Source organism: Staurois parvus, unplaced genomic scaffold (assembly GCF_062004578.1).
Source record: "Staurois parvus isolate SC_StPar_1 unplaced genomic scaffold, SC_StPar_1.0 ptg001062l, whole genome shotgun sequence".
Classification (NCBI taxonomy): Eukaryota; Metazoa; Chordata; class Amphibia; order Anura; family Ranidae; genus Staurois; species Staurois parvus.
Window position 1 is genome coordinate 1,223,505 of NW_028318858.1, and position 18,889 is coordinate 1,242,393.

Below are 18,889 nucleotides of genomic sequence, written 5' to 3' on the forward strand. Positions count from 1 at the left end.
TTCCCTTTGGAGCAGCTGTCCTGACCTGAACAGGTGAGGGCAAGATGGGCAAAGTACAGGAGTAAAGATGGCCGCTGCGTTAGCTGTGATGTAATCTGTGTGAGCCGAGTTCCCGGTTCCGGCCACACGTGGTGCCGCCAGTGTTTACCAGCATGAAGGTGAAGGTGCTGTGCCGGAATCCGAACGATTATGTGCGGGAGACCAGTAAGGATCTGCAGAGGGGTGAGTGCTCTGCACACCCGGGGGAACTCAGAGGCTGATCGACCGGCGAGAAATCTCTAGATCTGGCCCTACACTGTACAATCTCCTTCCGATCTGCCATCAGCTTTGTAATACAAGGGCCTGGATACTAATTGTATACTATATGTGATTGCATACTGAATTTATACTGTATACTATGTATGATTGGATATTGTTTACTCTATATAATGTATACTATGTATGATTGGATATTGTATACTCTATATGATGTATACTATGTGTGATTGGATACTAACTGTATATGATTGGATACTAATTGTATAATATATATGATTGCATACTGAATTTATACTGTATATAATGTATACTATGCATGACTGGATACTAATTGTATACTCTATATGATGTATACTCTATATGATGTATATTCTATATGATGTATACTATGTATGATTGAATACTAATTGTATACTGTATATGATGTATACTATGTATGATTGAATACTAATTGTATACTGTATATGATGTATACTATGTATGATTGGATATTGTTTACTCTATATGATGTATACTATGTATTATTGGATACTAACTGTATACTGTATATGATTGGATACTAATTGTATACTCTATATGATGTATACTATGTGTGATTGGATACTAATTGTATACTATATGTGATTGCATACTGAATTTATACTGTATATAATGTATACTATGTATGGCTGGATACTAATTGTATACTGTATATGATGTATACTATGTATGATTGGATATTGTTTTCTCTATATGATGTATACTATGTATGATTGGATACTAATTGTATACTCTATATGATGTATACTATGTATGATTGGATACTAACTGTATACTGTATATGATTGGATACTAATTGTACATGATTGGATACTAATTGTATACTGTATATAATGTATACTGTGCATGATTGGATATTGATTGTATACTCTATATGATGTATACTATGTATGATTGGATACTAACTGTATACTGTATATGATTGGATACTAATTGTATACTGTATATAATGTATACAATGTATGATTGGATACTAACTGTATATGATTGTATACTGTATATAATGTATACAATGTATGATTGGATACTAACTGTATATGATTGTATACTGTATATAATGTACACTATGTATGATTGGATATTAATTGTATACTCTATATGATGTATACTATGTATGATTGGATACTAACTGTATATGATTGGATACTAATTGTATACTGTATATAATGTATACTATGTATGATTGGATACTAACTGTATATGATTGTATACTGTATATGGATACTAATTGCTGACATTCCGTTATTGTGACATATATTTTAAGCTTCTTTTTTACACTTTTTTTTTTTTCTTTCCTCTTAGTTCCTCGGAACTATGATCCTTCTCTGCACCCATTTGAAGTTCCTCGGGAATACGCCAGAGCCCTCAACGCCACCAAACTTGAGCGTGTCTTTGCCAAGCCGTTCATTGCTTCATTAGATGGTCACAGAGATGGCATTAACTGTATGGCGAAACATCCCAAGAGCTTGTCAACTGTGTTCTCGGGAGCCTGCGACGGAGAGGTAGGTGCCTCACCACAACCGGTTATCAAGGCATTACCCCGAATAGTGAATGTGGAACTCCACCCAAAACTTTTTTTTTTTGTCTCTTAAAGTAGTACTATACCCACAGTAACAACATTATCTTTACATCACTTTAAAGCGGTACTGTAGGAATTCAAGCACTTTTTTAAAAATAGGCTGTTGTGTAGTTGGTTAAAGTGGTTGTAAAGGTTGAAGGTTTTTTTAGCTTCATGAATTCTATGCATTAAGGTTAAAAAACCACCTGTGTGCTGTTCTCATCCCAACCCCCCCTAATACTCACCTGAGCCCCTTTTCAGTCCAGCGATGTGCATGAGAGCCTTGGCTGTCCCCTCTCTCTCTCCTCATTGGCTGAGGCAGCAGCGGTAGCCATTGGGTGACACTACTGTTAATTAGAGCTAGTTAGCAAATAAGGGGGGGGTGGGCAGCCGTGGCTCTGTGTGTTCTGTAAACGCATAGAGCATGGCTTGGGAGCAAGCATACACTAGTGCCCCCATGGTAAGCAGGTTGCTTTTTGGGGCACTGGGCAAGGGGGAGGAGCCTTTGCAGAGAACACGAGATGAAGAGGATTGGGGCAGGTAAGTATGACATGTTTGAAAAAAAACAAAGCTTTAATATAGTGGTGCACCGAACTGAAAATTCTGCCGAAAACGGAAATTCAAAATGCACTTGCACTGAAATCGAAATGCGCAGTTTTTAAAAATGAAAATGTATTTTTTGGGAAAAAATACACTATGATTTAAAAAAAAACAAAATATACCCCAATTTTTTTGTAAAATATGAAAGAGGAAGTTACGGCGAGTAAATTGATACCCAGCATGTCACACTTTAAAATTGCGCACTCTTGTGAAATGGCGTGAAACTGCGTTACTTAAAAATCTGCATGGGTGATGTTTTAAGCATTTCTACAGGTTAGCAGTGTACAGTTACAGAGGAGGTCTAGTGTGAGAATTATTGCTCTTGCTCTGACGTTCATGGCGATACCTAACGTGTGTGGTTTGAACACCATTTACATATGTGGGCAAGGCCTACATATGCGTTCACCATTACGTGCGCATGGGGGGACAGCGCACTTTAAACTTTTTTATTATTAATTTAATGTTTTTTTGGGTTTTTTTTTTTTTTTGCAATGTCCCTTTTTAAAAAAAAATGTAATCACTTTCATCCTTATGACAAGAAATGCATGCATCCCTTGCGATAGAAATAATAAGAAATTTTCAAAATGGGGAAATCGTGATTCCACACACGCAATACAGTGACTGTGTCCAACATATGGCGGGTGTTGGAATTCCAATGGTGTCATTATCCATCAAGTGTCAATATCCAAAAGTCACCAGCACACCCATGATAAATCAAATGGAAGACATTTATTCTTCTCACAAGGACAAAAAGTGACATTTCAGGGCCCCAAACATCCTTTCATCAAGGTAAGGGTGATCTATAGTTTGCAGCAGTCGGTCTGTGTAGCACCGTACCTCTCATGTACAGTCAGAATTGGTAGGTCATGAGTTAACATGGTGAAAAATCCGATAAATGCTTAAAGAAAAGCAAATTGTGCTGTTTGCAGTATATGCAGCACTTAGATCCTTTGGTCAAATTTGGAAGGTCAGTGGGCCACTGACAGTCATGGATTGGCAGAGTCTCACAGCCCATTGTTCTTGGTGGGACGTTTTCTTGTGTAAGATTACCAATAGACATGCATGGAGAGAGAGAGACCATGCAACACATATGACTGCTCCTAGTGTACTCTACATAATATTAGAAAAACCTAATAAATATTGATAAGTTAAATTTATTGTTTTTAAATTCATAAAAAAGTTGGTTCCCTTTTTAATAGCATTTTGTATAAAACTGACCTCCCTGATCTTGCTTTTGCTCAGGTGAAGATATGGAATTTGGCCACTCGGCAGTGTACCAGGACCATACAGGCACATGAGGGATTTGTCAGAGGGCTCTGTGTTCGATTTTGTGGAACATCGTTTTTTACAGTAAGTACATTTATACAGCTGGTTGGAATTTCATATGTGCGCTTTTTTTTTTTTCTTCTTCTTTACACTTCATTTTATAGTACATGTGATAATAAACTGATATTTTTTTAGTTGGTTGTAAACCTTTACATATACACAGTGAAGTGACTGGAATCAGGTGCGGCACAGAGATGACACAAATCCTACATAAGTTGTACCTTTTTATCTATAGATTGCTTTTCCCTACATCCATTCAAAGTGCAGAATTTACACAGGATCTCTCAGCTCTGAAAAGCAGAGGGCGGGGAGCTGAAGTAACATCAATGAGGAAAGCTCTGAGAGCTGATTGGATGGAAGGGACACCCCCCTTCACACAGGAACAGAACTGAAGCTGTGAAAATGCTGGTGGTTACCTCCTCTGTCACCATTTTTCTGTTGGTGTCAGCAAAACTCACTAGCAGTGATTCATGCTGATAGAAGAGAAATGAGGCAGCAGACAGAAATGGCACTTAGTGTTCTTAATTGAGACAAGTACACACTATATTGGGATACGCTTTGTTCATATTTCATGTCTGATGTTTACAAACGCTTTAAAGGAAATTTAAATTGGCTAAATCTGTAATTACTATAACCACATAAGTTATAAAAGCTTTCTTTTTGCTCCCTGTGTGTGGTTGGCTGTACAAGTCAAAGCTCAGCAGATGCTTCATATGGACACTCCCATGGTGGTGCAAAGAACATTTCTGTCTGTTTTCCTGTTTCTGAGTTGTACCTTTTAGCATGATATATCTTGTGTATTGTACAGATTCTTTGAATTGTGCCAGTTCCGTGATATTTATGTCCCCTCTGATTCACTGATCCTAGCTATAGGGACAGTAAAGCAAAAAAAAAACCCCGCCTGGCGTGGGATTTCTTCTTTTTTTTTTTTTTTTTTTTTTTTTTTTCCAGCCTGTGGAAGCAACTCTGTTCGCTTATGTGTCACATTTGGGCATTTACAGGCATATTTGAAGAGATGTGTTTAGAGGCTGAAAAATCGTTTTCGAGAGGAACTTTTCTGCAGAAAAAAACGATTGAAGCGCATAAACGCGGCTTTTAGGCGTATTCGGCATTTTCACATGTAAATTGATTCTAGTGAAAAATGAGCAGAGGGGAATGTTTTGAAGAAAAATGCTTATGAACACGACCGCACATAAACACATGTGCAGTACACGCCATTATGCTGGGGTTTTTTTCTGCTGCTTTTTTTTTCTGCCAGAGGTTCTGGCATATGTATAGGCGCCTAGTGTGCATGAAGACTAATGGTGGCTCCACCAGCAGTACACACTCGACATTCCTTTGTTTCTGAATTGTTATGCTCGGCTGCTTGGAGTAACGAGAAATGCCCAGAAGTCCTGGATATGGTGACCATGTAATAGTATAACAACAGGCAGAGCTCAGACGTGTTTAGTCTAAACCTTCCCATGCTATCTCATCAGAAAGCTTTCACTGCACACTGCTAATCATAAGTGGTCGAGGCATTCCCTGCATTCCCAAGGGGACTTGTGGTTTTTGTTTGGCTGTGGACAAACTAGGTGCCAAACTAAGAAGCCCACCTATACCCAGTTAAAATCTACATAAGCAACAGAAATCCACACTCCAGTGACATCACTGTCTATTCAAAAAACATTCAATTGAATGCTGCCTGCTATCGTCCCTGCCTTGAGAATGTCCTTCTAACACCTTGCACCCTCTTTTGGGCTTAATTGTTGAAAATTGGATCATTTACTTTTGGTTTTTTGTTTTTTTTTAGGTGGGTGATGATAAGACAGTAAAACAGTGGAAGATGGAAAGTCCAGGATATGGAGAGAATGAGGAACCTATACATACAATACTGGGAAAGGTAGAGTGCCAAATATGTCATTTATTTTCTAGTTAAACTTTCCTTCCATCACATGCAGCGTACACTTTACACGACAACATTAAGCTATATACAGTCATGGCCTTAATTGAGGGAAATAAGGAAATCGGCTAATAGTGATGGTGTGCATAAATGTGCCTGCTTTACCTTCCAGATGATTTATTCTGCCATTCTTTGCAGACCCCTGACATACAGCATAGCTAATATGGTGACACCATTACTTCCAGATTCTTGCTTTGACCTTGCACCTCCCTGTGTTGCTTTCGCAAGGGGAAAACAAACATTGCTGTTTTGGATCCTGTAAAAAAAGACAAAACAAATCACTAAGTCGGGACTTAGGGGTCATAAATTAAGCAATTAGAAGTTGTATCATGTTTATGCTTATGACCAGTGGTGTATTTAGGTTTCGTGCTGCCCTAGGCAACACAAAAATTACCCCCCCCCCCCCCCCCCCCATGGAGAGACCCTGACACTGACCAACAACACCCCAGCCCCCCCCAGCCCCCCCACCCTTCCAGGGCCTTCCACTACCACCGTCCCCCATACACTAGCACCCCACCCCCGGCAAGGGATGACACTTACCTTCACAGCTCCGGACATCCCTGGGACAAGATTCAGGCTCTGCATACACCATCAAGCAGCCCGTAGCCTCTCTCAGATCCTACCTGGTCCCCATGCTGCGTGTGTCCCTTCTTCCTTTCGGGGGACGGCGCTGCCCCCCTGAAAAATGCTGCTGTCCCCCTGAAAAATGCCGCCCTAGGCAAATGCCTTGTTTGCCTTGTGGTAAATACACCCCTGCTTATGACCCCGTGATAACCTAAAACCCCCAGTTTAGTGATCTTTATTTCGTGGTATAGCTTTATGTTCATGGGATGTTGTGTCTTGACTCATTTTAGGGGTTGTTTGTAGTGTTGTTATCCAGTAGCTCTGCTTTACAACCAGTGAACAGTCTGGGAAAATGTATTGCTTTTCTTCCTTATAAACATACATTTTCTGTCTGTGAAGATTTATTTTACATGTTAGTCGGGTTGATGCTTTGGACAGACATCAAAGATAATCCAATCAATGAGCAGAAGGCTTACAATGGAACTTTAATCTGGTGAATATTCTAAGTTGCAATGTTAAAGGCTAATTCCAACTCTCTGGTATTGTTACATCCATATTCATGATGTAGCAAGAAATATGGTGCAATTCCCCAGCTTTCCACCGTCAAACAACCCTCTCATTTATCCAGATCTTCGGGTTCTTCTCTCCACTGGCTTGTGTTGGCTTTTTAATTGGGCGCAAATGTGTATGGCTCCGCCCACACAACCATGTCATCCATTTACACAAATCTGTGAATCGAAGACTACAAACCCCATCTGCGACCCTGGTTGAGGGCCTCCTAGATCTCAGTACAACACGTGCGGTGACATCACCGTACTTGTAGCCCATTAATACTGCCTCCACCCCTGTAACTAAAGAGCAGTACCTCTGCTGGGGGAATAGCCTGCAGAAACCTGTGCATTGCACCCATCAACCAGTGATCTATGCTTGTAATGTTTTGCAGGCTCAAATACAAAAAATTTATAAATGCACACTTTATCTATTGTTCTGGCTACTTTACAGCATTTATTCATTTTTATTTATTTATTTTTTTTTTACAAATGGCGGAATATGACTTTACCACTAGCTGTCCGTAGTACAGATAAAAACATCTTTAATTCCAGTGATAACAGGCTCATGTGATTGGGAAAATCTAACCAAGTTAATACTGAACAATGCAGACCAAGGGTTATCAAATATATTTCTCAAGTAATGTTAGTAGGAAGGAAGTTTTCAGCCGCTTTCCAATATTCTGGTTCCACCAGGCAGTCTGGAGAGTGGGAAGGTAAGCTTTTACTCAGTGTTTCAAACAGCAGTAAGGAAGATTTGAGGATTTTACCAGAATGGGGAGCTATAAATGAAAAGATTTCTTAAAGTCGAGTCAAAAACTAAGCTTAAGCTTGCTCCCACCGCTTTTCTAAGCCATTGTGACAGACCCAACCAGGACAGGGTCTTTTGGAGGAGACTTGAATACAAAGTAAAACTACTCCAACAGGTTCCTCAGGCACACACCTGCCAAAGAATAGAGCCCCTTGAAACATCAGGGCCCATAGTTGGTGGGCAGGAGGCTAGCCTGCAGTCTCCTCCAAAAGACCCTGTACTGATTGGGTCTGTCACGGCCTTATTCCGTGGGTGCTCTGGTCACATAATCTCCCCAGTGTCCGGCTTCAGAGAAGAGGAGAGATCTCCGATAACAGCTGCAATGCCTATGCAGTGACATCATTAACAAGCTTGCTATGGGGCATCTGTTGTCAGCTATCCCTCCTCTATACTGAAGTTGGTGCTGAGAATCATCATGTGACTGGACCAACCAGGGAATAGGTAAGTATAGACATCTTTCCTTTACAGGGTAGTTAGTATAGGACTTCGAATGGGAGTGCAAGCAAGGTTAAGTTTCTTTTTTTCTTTTTTGCTTGATTTTAACTTTAAAGATTTTATTTCTTTTGTAGGAAGTGTGGCAGTTGACTGGCTCCCATAGGGATGCTTCAGCTTCTTTTTCTTTGATCTGAAGAGATTCTCCTTAAAAATGATCTCTGGGCTAAACAAATACTGTCTACGTACAACAGCCTTGTGTATTCTTACTTAAAACGTGGTGCATCATATTTGCATTTATTCCTGATTTGTGTGGTAGTCCAGCATGAAACCACTTCTGCACTTTCCTCCTGTGCAGGAGCTTCCTGTAAAGGGACCAGTCTCTGCTGCTCACTCTCCTTGTGCAGGTAACTGGTCTTGTCCCCACCCCCTCCTGTAGTTTTCTACAGGCAGCCTGTAGTAGTTGGAACCTGTTGGACCTCTCTCACAGACATTGTACGGCACAGTGGTGTCACTGCTAAGTAATATCTGCGTCTAAGGCAAACTCTCAGTACAAAAACGCTTTCAGTGTGGAGGTAATAATGTGTTTCTGTGTTCTCTGTCTGCAGACTGTCTTCACAGGGGTGGACCATCATTGGAGAGGCGCTGTATTTGCCACATGTGGGCAGCAGGTGGATATCTGGGATGAACAGAGGACGAGTCCTATGAGATCATACTCCTGGGGAGTGGACAGCATTACAAGCGTTCGTTATAACCCCATTGAGGTAATATGTTTGTGTGGACAACATTGTTTACAACCTGTTCTTTCTCAGCGTCCAAACAATACAAGTCCTCAATTCACACCTGTGAGTGATCTTTCTTTCTTTCCTTCCTAGCTCATTGAATGCTCAATCTTCAAGAACTCCAAAAAGTATCCTCCTCTTCTTCCTCAAAAAAATTAGCATAATCCACACATAGTGTAATACCCTTTTGTGTAAAATCAACCCTAATAAATAAAGTACTCAAAACCATGTCACAAACACCACCAAGTGTCAACCTGTGATATCTGCAATTCATACCCTTACCCTCTGAGTATGTCTTGTATGCCTTGTTTACAAAGCTTTTCAATCCGTGCACTCTTCTTCTTACATTCCTCTTCAACAATAGTCGTGCCCTCCAAAAAATTATTGTATATAGTGCAATACTGTTAACCAATAATTATATAGTGCCGCACTGAGCTCCTTATCTCCCTAACAAGTCACCACTGGTATAAAACACAATCAAGTGATCCCCCCCCCCCACCTCTCAATCCATGCATCTTACCAGACTTTATAAACCTTGGACAAATTTATTTCTTCCCGACCAACATCTTTCTTATTACTCCCACCACAATGTCAGTATACTTTGATAAAGTCGCAATGACGAAACACGTCAGGAGGTATCGTCAGCTGCCAACCGGAAGTTGTGTGGTGGCCATCTTTGATGACGTCCGTTCCATAGAGGCGATATATCAAACGCTGATGTACATCCCATGCTTGTAAGCGCTTTTAATTGAATAAATCTGCAAGAGTTGATTTTACTGCACTATATTTGCCCATTTTGTTTTGGGTCATACACCGAAGAAGTGAAGGATACCTTTTTGGAGTTCTTGAAGATTGAACATTCAGCAAGCTAGGAAGGAAAGAAAGATCACTCACGGGTGTGAATTGAGGACTTGTTTGGACGCTGAGAAAGAACTGTATGTTTTAACTTCCTAGGGAGGAAGAGATTACTTGGCGACCAGGGACTAAACACCTTTGAAAATGTATTTTCACTTAGTACATGGTTGAATATTATTTAGGATGAATCGGTTTCACACTGTATATAGTTAACATTGTATACAAGTCAGAGAGTATGTATACTGGGTTCAGAGATGTTGGCCCTTAGTCACACTTTATGAAAATGCTGGAGAAATCTAGGTGTATGTGTAATATAATAAAATTTTATTTATATTATATATAAAATTTTCCCAAATCACATTCTATAGCATTTACATCACTGACCTAATATCCAAGTACCGCCCAGCATGCACACTCCGCTCCTCACAAGACCTCCTTCTCTCTAGTTCCCTGGTCTCCTCCTCCCATGCCTGCCTCCAGGACTTCTCCAGGGTGTCACCCATCCTCTGGAACTCCCTGCCCCAACCCATCAGATTATCACCTACTCTCCTCTCCTTTAGGCGCACCCTGAAAACCCATCTCTTCAGGGAAGCCTACCCCACCCCCTGCCAACTTGCCGACCTCCTCCACTCTTCCTACCACTCCATCCCCCATAGCTATCTCCTCCTGTGCCACCATCCCCTCCCTCCTAGATTGTAAGCTCGAAAGAGCAGGGCCCTCAATCCCCTCATGTTTTGCATTGTATTGGTATTGTTCTGTCGCATGTTCTGTCTCCCTTTACAATGTACAGCGCTGAGCGAACTATTGGCGCTTTATAAATACTGTATAATAATAATAATAATAATTTAAATACACGTTTGTAGACTTATTCAGAGTATTGAATCTGCTCCTGTGTGCGCAGATTTCTATATTTTTCTAAACACCGCTAAACTGAATGCAGGTCAACGCACAGCATACATTTTACCATTTAAAATTATTACATTTATTGATCTGTAGTTGGAAATAATCTACAAATGTATGTACTCCCGTGAATGGAGACCTAAGAGCTGTAGCTCTTCTTTGCTGCTCACTCATTCTGTTGCAGGCATCGATGTGAAAGAAACAAACACACTTTTTACAGAGGACATCAGAGCTTGGTAATGTCCTCCTTTTTCAGCAGGGGCATCTTGAGAATGTTGGGCATATAAAATATACAATCCAAAGGGCTCATGCACACGGCGTAAATGCTGCCTGTACATGCGTTCAGCTTTTTTTTTTCTTTTTTTCAAACCTATAAACTCACTTCTATGTTAGCGTATGTAGCCATGCATTACAGGCGTATTGGAAAAAGAACATTTACAGTCAAAATAAAAAATTTAGCAAAGGTGCATTTGAAGAAGAATTGTGAGCCTTTGAGATCTCCAGCCTAGTATGGCTCCATAGATTCTACTACCCACTAGAGCAGTCTTTCTCAACCAGAGTTCAGTGAAATGCAATATGCTGTATAATTTTGCCTCAAAGCATCGTAGACATGGGAGGGGGTAGAGTAGACACACAGTATAAACTGCCTGTTTTTTATGTCTCGCTGGCCTTTGAAAGAGGCCTCGGTGGATTCTTCTGAAAGACCACAAGTGTAAGGAGCATTCTTCCCAGGGACTGTCGCAGTGATCTGTAGATATGGTAATTAGCAGGGATTCTCCAAGCCACAGTAAGGCAGATCACTGATACAGGTCTTTTGGGTAAAAACCAAGATTTTGTTGTCAGGCCAGAGGTAGAACCTCACACTAGTGTCCCACACAGCAGATGACCTGATGAGGAAAACCTGCCAAATTCAACCCAAAATTGGTGTTCAGTTTGTATGGAGCTGTTAATCTCTGGTTCCAGTTTAAACGTTTTGGCTTTGTTCAGATATTGTGCCACAGGAATTGATTACATTTCAAACTTCTTTTACTTTGCTTAAACCTTTTGTTGATGCATTACGGAATGCTCTTTTCCATAGTGTACATTTTATTTTTAGATGTATCGCATTGTGATTGTATTGAGAATACTTAAAATTGATTTGCTGTGATGAATAAAATGGTAGTCTTTATTGTTTGCAGACACACATTTTAGGAAGCTGCGCAGTTGACAGAAGTATTGTCCTTTATGACACGCGGAAGCCTACACCACTGAAAAAGGCAAGTAATGTTCCTTCTTTGTACATATTTCCTTAATGCAATGCAGACAAGATTGATGACTGGATTAGGTGCTCCATGGAATATCAGCACATAGTGGATTCAGGTCAATCCATTTCTTCATTTCAGTACGATCATAAATGACTACCGTATACAGTCTCAAAATTATTTGTGCAATTAACCATGTACCTGGGGAAATACAGAGGTGGTCATTCCATCTGAACATGCTAGATGCCTGACCGTCCCTGGCTTCAGTACTTTCTGGGTCACTGACCAGGAACCCTCATGCAGTAACTTAAGTTAGAAATAAGTCCGGACCGCTGATCTGATAAGCTTGAATGTTCTGGTTCAGTAATTCAAAGAACATGCACATCTGGATCAGAATAACAGCCAAAAAACTAGAAATTTTAGATGGAGAGTCCAGCAGTGGCTGGCTAGATACATTCTCAGTACAGGTTTAATTTAGTAGCCATAATACAGTGTGCCTAATACCAACCACACTGTGTCCACGTAGTTAATAAAGTACATAAATGCAGCTTCTGGTTAGCTGCAGTGGGGTGCACACTGCCAGCAGAATAAATGCTTAATGCTCACAATACAAATTGATAAAGATACCTGGTGCCCAATCTGTCAGGGTTTTCTTCCCAGAACTGAGTTTTTATTACCCGAATTAGTTATTATTGAATAATATCTGTTTCCCATTTAAATCAATGGAGCTGCATCAAAAGGCATCTCGTTGTGTGTTAAAACATCTGCCAGAAACACACATGTTAGTGAGCCCAAGCCATGGAGGCTTTGGAGCTCATATGCATGTGAGAGTCATTTACAGTACCCTGTATGTATTAATAGGGCAAATGTGAAAGGTTGGGGGGGGGGCTTACATATACACAAATTAGTTTTTTTTTTTAATAATGCTTTGGCTGAATGTTTTCTGAATAATAAAATTAAAGAATTTTTGGCAACCAACAGGTTTTACCGAGTTGGGCTGTTTGTTAGCACATCAGTGTCCCTCATGTAAATAATTATTGGGCTTGATTAACACTGTACTGCAACACAAGATGTCATACCATGCATGCATGTATTAGTGTTTTTAATACCGGTTGTTTTGAATGGCAGTGCATTTAAGCAATGCACCTGGATTGCAGTGTGCCATAACGTACTACTATGCCTTTCCAAAAACCAATCTGGTGCAATTTCCGGTGCATTGTAGTATATTGACAGCCCGGTCAAATTGATTGTGCTCCTCTAACATGCAATGTAATGTGCGTTAGCACTCCACACACCTACAAGCCCGGCCTTAGTGAAGTTTAGTCATTGGCCTCAAGGCTTATCTTGCAGAACAGCCTCGGAGTGAGATAATTCTGTGTTTTCCAAGATTCCATGGTTGCTGTTCTTATCAAATACTTTAAGCACCTGATCATGTGATATCTGCTGTAGTGAGTATTTGATGGACTGAATTCTGCTTCTGTCCGGTAAGAGATCACTGTTGTAGATTTGCTCAAATCCCTATTATCTGCTCTACTGAGCAGGGCATGAGTACATGTAAGGCTAATGCTGGGTAGGATCCCAATTTGTTGGTCAACGTGGGCAAGGCTGTTTCGGCTTGTGAAATAGAGTAGCAGATGGGTGATCTCTTCCCCAACACTTCTAGTGTGGGACCTCAGGCTGAAGAAAGGATTGAGCATTGGTGACAGAGATTAAGACCTTAATGATGACTTTGGGATGAAGACTTTTTTCTCTTTTTAATTGTAAGTTGAAACTAACACAGTTTTCTCTTCTCACAGATTATTCTAGAAATGAGAACAAATGCGATCTGCTGGAACCCCATGGAAGCTTTTATTTTTACAGCTGCTAATGAGAACTACAAGTAAGTAGAAGACTTTGTCACAGGAGTGATCTGTTATATATGGCTCACGGGGACTTCAGCTTGTAATGGAGCAATATGTACAGCCAGCTTTTAAAGAGCATTTGCCCAAAGCCTTCAGCAGGCTTCAGCCCATTCTGTTGTAGCTTTCAAGGCAACCTTCAGGTTCATTTTGAGGGTGTAAAAAACATATTTAGATGGAAATACTGGATGTCACTTTAAGTAAAGTGTAACTAAAGGCAAAACCTTTTGTTTGGATGGAGTGGAGAAGGATTATAACAACTGTCAGGTCTTTAATGCTACTTCTGCTCCCATTAGATTCACTCTATTTGTCCTGTTTACCATTATGGGTAAAAGTGAAAGAAAATCCCAAATTTTGGGTTGTCCCCAAAAAAGTAACAGAGGGTAAATCTTCCAATGGGGACACTAGAACAAGGAATATTTGGAATATAAATTATGGACTTTATAGGCACGTAGGCTACACCATTTGTTATAGTAAAAAGGTAATATTTATTAACAAAATCATTATCACAAATTATTTAAAAGGTTAAGCACTCAATTAGTGGAATACAGCAAGTTCTCCCAGGTTAATAGAGGCACCCAAGCATTATATGAATGATATAGGTAACCCAAAACAATCTCAAAGACCTCCAACTGTGGGGGGTTCCACCTTTCACAGATTGCTCTACATATACAACACACACACATACACACACGCACTTACTTACTTTCCTTAATTGCTTGTAGTAATTTTGTTAAAAGGATTGTATTATTATATATGTATATTCTATATGTACCCTTTCTCACATAGATACACTACAATCTCCTGAAGAAGTGACTCCAATCACGAAACATGTAGAGCAAATCTGTGGAAGTTTGAGGAATTTGAGATTATTTTGGGTTACCTATGTCATTCATACAGCCAACAATGGGGATACTAGTTCTGGTGACCTGGTGGGGCCCCAAGAGATTCCCTTAATTTGCAGGGATTTCCTCTCACTTCCTGTTTTTTCTGTTGGACAGCAAGTGAAGGTGAATTTCCCCAATGGGATACAGTTGGTAAAAAAAAAAAAAAAAAAAGAAGCTGACTGGGACAATCTTCCCATAAAATTATATGAGTTCCAAAAACTCTTTAAGACTGCTGCTGGGCACCACCATGGATGTGATGTCAGCAGTCCCGGATCAGTCTCAGGGCCTTGGAAACTCTACATGATGGAGGCTTTTACAGATAAATAACATGCTTAAATAAGATAATTAAAATATGTTAAATGCACATTTAATTTATAGGAAGATAGTCTTTAAAATGCATGGTCAGAAGACAGGGTCTCTTTATTTGAAGCCTGTTTGCAGCTTGTATAAATTGACAGCCCTCACTTACTGACCCTCTATAGTATTCCCCTTTGCCCTTCCCCCGGCTGCTATATAAAAGATTATTTAAGTAGGGGCAGAGGAACTGTGTCAGCATGGACATAAATTAGACACCCCCAGAAGATTGGAGAGTTATGACATGCAAGAAGGGAGGGAGCTGCGCTTTGAAATGAACTAGTCAATTTGTCTAGAAAGTTCAAAGGTGTATATTGCAAATGAATAGAATAATCATTTTTGGAAAAGAAAAGTGCTGCAAATAAACATTTAATAGACTTAAAGCAATACTAAAGGTTCATTTTTTTGTCTTGTGAAATGACAAACGTTTTACTTACCTGCTCTGTGTAATGGTTTTGCACAGAGCAGCCAGGATCCTCCTCTTCTCAGATTCCCTGCCGGTGCTCCTGGCTCCTCCTTTGTCAGGTGCCCCCATAGCAAGCAGCTTGGTATGAGGGCACCCAAGCAGGTGTGTTCATGAGCCACTGCTCCATGTGTCCATTCACAAACAAAGCCACGGCTTAGCCCCACCCCCTCTCTCCTCACTGGCTGTGATTGACAGTGGGAGCCAATGGCAGAGCCCCAGGACAGCCAAGGCTGTCATGCACATTACTGGATCACGATGGGGATCGAGTAAGTATTGAGGGCGTTGGGGGCTGTGCTGCACACAGAAGGTTTTTTACCTTCATGTATAGAATGCATGAAGGTTAAAAAAATATTTTGGATCTTTACAACCACCACTTTTTCTGTGCTTTTGCCTGCAATTTACGTTTTTGACAGAGTTTCATTAAGTGTCCAGTACACTGAAATTTTAAAATGCCATCCCATTTTCCCATTGAGATCTGTATTTAACATTTCTAAATAGAAGCTGTAGGTTGCTTTTAAGTTTTCTACAAAGCTGCTGGAAGCTTTGTTATAGCATTGTAAATGCTTTGTTAACCATTAGCCGCCCGGCCTATAGCCGTTTGGCGGCATCAAAAGCGCTGTAGCTTTCCGGGTGCATGCCATTTGGCGTGCTCCCGCACATGCGCAGTTGCAGAGCCTCGCAGCGGCGCGATCTGTCACCGGCCATGTACCTCGGACACGGCCGATGACAGATCTGAGTACCGGCTCCCGTTGCCAGTACCATGTGACCTGCTGTGACCAATCACAGCAGGTCACATGACAGTTGTATACAATGGATGGCTTCATTCATGTCATCCATTGTATACTAGTGCCTAGCTGTGAATGGTCACAGCAGGTCACATGCACATGTCATGTGATTAGCTGTGGCCAAATCACAGCTAAGCACACAAAAAAAAACAAAAAAACCCTGAATGAATCGATGTCATTCAGATAAATGCTTGCTTATAGCAAAGTAATTCTTTGCTAAAAGCAAATTGTGTAAAAAAAAAAAAAAAATACTGATCACTTCCCCAAAGTAGTACAATGTTACTATGGTAACATTGTACTACTTTGGTCATAGTAAAATATGAAAACAAAATCTTAAAAAAATAAAAGAAAAATTTAATAAAAAATTAAAAATGATAAAAAAATATATATATATATTTTTTTCATACTGTCACCAGTCAGTGTCCCTGTTCACCGCCATGCCAGTTATATGATGACACTGTACTGCACTGCTGACAGTATGTAAAAAATAAAAAAATAGTGAAAATAATTTTTTTAATTTTTTTATTTTCCGAAAAATTATGACAAAAAAAATACAACTTCAAAAAACTCGCCATTCCTCTTATGAAGTACATCCGACTGTCTACTCTGCAAAAAGGGGTCATTTGGGGGATATCTACTATTCTGACATTCTTGGACCTCAAGAAATTAGATTGGCTGTCAGTACTTCAGGATTGATCAATTTTCAGATCTATACCATAGTTTGTGAACTCTATAACTTTCCTACAAACTAAATAATACATCCTAATTTGGGTTATTTTCACCAAAGATGTAGCAGAATACATCTTGGCCTAATTTATGAAGAACAATTAATTATTTGTAAACTTTTATAACAGAAACAAAGAAAAACGTGTTTTTTTTTCAAAATTTTTGGTCTTTTTTTTGTTAATTTAGCAAAAAAATAAAAACCCCAGCGGTGATTAAATACCACCAAAAGAAAGCTCTAGTTGTGTGAACAAAATTATAAAATTTTAGTTTGGGTACAATGTTGTATGACCGCGCAATTGTCATTCAAAGTGTGTGAGCGCTGAAACCTGAAAACTGACCTGGGCAGGAAGGTGTAAAATTGCCCGGTATTGAAATGGTTAAACCTTGCTGTGCCCTAAGAACCTGAAAGAGATGTATTGTTTTCCATGCTAGCTGGCTGTACAGCATAGACCGAACCCTTTTCTTTATCTTTTGTCCGGTTGTATATGCCTAAGTCTCTTTTGAAGACCTTAATAATTTTTCTAATTGTTTTATATAAAATTGATCATCTTATTTGCATATATTCATCCTAATGTGTCTATACAGACTGTACACCTATGACATGCGCTACATGAACCGTCCAGTAACGGTGCACATGGACCATGTGTCTGCTGTCCTGGATGTTGATTATTCCCCTACTGGAAAGGAATTCGTATCTGCCAGCTTTGATAAATCCATTCGCATCTTTTCAGTTGAAAGCGGCCACAGCAGGTGAGAATATTATCAGCCTTACTGTAGAATGTTCATAAAGGCAGCTAATATGTACCAAGGGCTTGTTCATACCAGTACGTGATGGGAAAACGCATACTGTGTTATGTGTGATTAAACATGAATTTGCTATAAAATTAGATTTGAATGGGGAGCTGCAAGTCCCTACCCTCCAAACTGCAGCATGCAGCACAGGGTGAGAACAGGCCTCCTTGTCAGTGGGTTTTATTTTTTTAAGAAAACCTGTAGTAAGAGAAATGTGGGGGCTGTCTTTGCTGACCACCTAAAGGTACTGGTGGCCTGGGTGCATCTGGCTTCAGTATTTCTTTGGTCACTGACTCAAAACCAGTATGCATATTGAAAGTCAAAGACCAAGTAACTGATTTGATTGCCATCCTTGTTCAAGATCAGTAACTTGGAATGTTTGAGGGTGCGCTCACACTGGGCATGGTTGAACTGAACCGTGCCTGAGTTTGATGGTTCCTTCTCCCCACTCCCCTATTGGTTTGCACTTGCACTGTGCTAGTATATGTGGGCACATTTACATCAACACCTCTGCCTACCGGACAATGGTGATCCCTGCTTCTGTGCTCCGTGATCTATTTATTTTTTTTTTATTTATTTCAGGTACTTGTATAGCGCTGTCAATTTAAGCAGCGCTTTACATACATATATTGTACATTCACATCAGTCCGTAACCCTCAAGGGGCGTACAATCTAAGGTCCCTAACTTACATTCATACATACACATACTAGGGACAATTTGGACAGGTGCCAATTCACCTACCGGCATGTCTTTGGAGTGTGGGAGGAAACCGGAGTACCCGGAGGAAACCCACGCAGGCACAGGGAGAACATGCAAATTCCAGGCAGGTAGTGCCATGGTCGAACCAACGACCCGAGTAATGCCAGGCAGAAGTGTTAACCATTTAGCCATGGATCTATGGAGAGTTCTGTGCTCAGGCATGGTTTGCACTCACACTGAAGCAGACTGTACCGGACCACAAATGAACTGTGCTGGGGACCACCACTTCCATGTCTTCCCGGGCACAGTAACTGTTCCTAGGCACCCTTAAATCTTTTGGTTCAAAATGGTAGCCAGGTAACTAGCATAGAAAGAAGGAAGGATCAGCCATAGCATCCTCCTTATTTTCACAGTACAGGTTTTCC

At 40.3% G+C, this 18,889-nt stretch overlaps 1 protein-coding gene across 1 annotated transcript in view; it reads left to right on the top strand.

Moving 5' to 3' along the window:
- Positions 1-44: 44 nt before the first annotated feature.
- DCAF13 (DDB1 and CUL4 associated factor 13) overlaps positions 45-18,889 on the top strand; it is a 47,043-nt gene continuing 28,198 nt past the window's right edge. The window contains exons 1-8 of the mRNA XM_089658293.1: positions 45-222; positions 1,600-1,799; positions 3,698-3,805; positions 5,574-5,663; positions 8,687-8,842; positions 11,794-11,871; positions 13,653-13,735; positions 17,558-17,722. Coding sequence (XP_089514419.1) covers positions 153-222; positions 1,600-1,799; positions 3,698-3,805; positions 5,574-5,663; positions 8,687-8,842; positions 11,794-11,871; positions 13,653-13,735; positions 17,558-17,722 — 950 coding nt within the window. The 5' untranslated portion in view covers positions 45-152. The remainder of the gene's footprint in view (positions 223-1,599; positions 1,800-3,697; positions 3,806-5,573; positions 5,664-8,686; positions 8,843-11,793; positions 11,872-13,652; positions 13,736-17,557; positions 17,723-18,889) is intronic.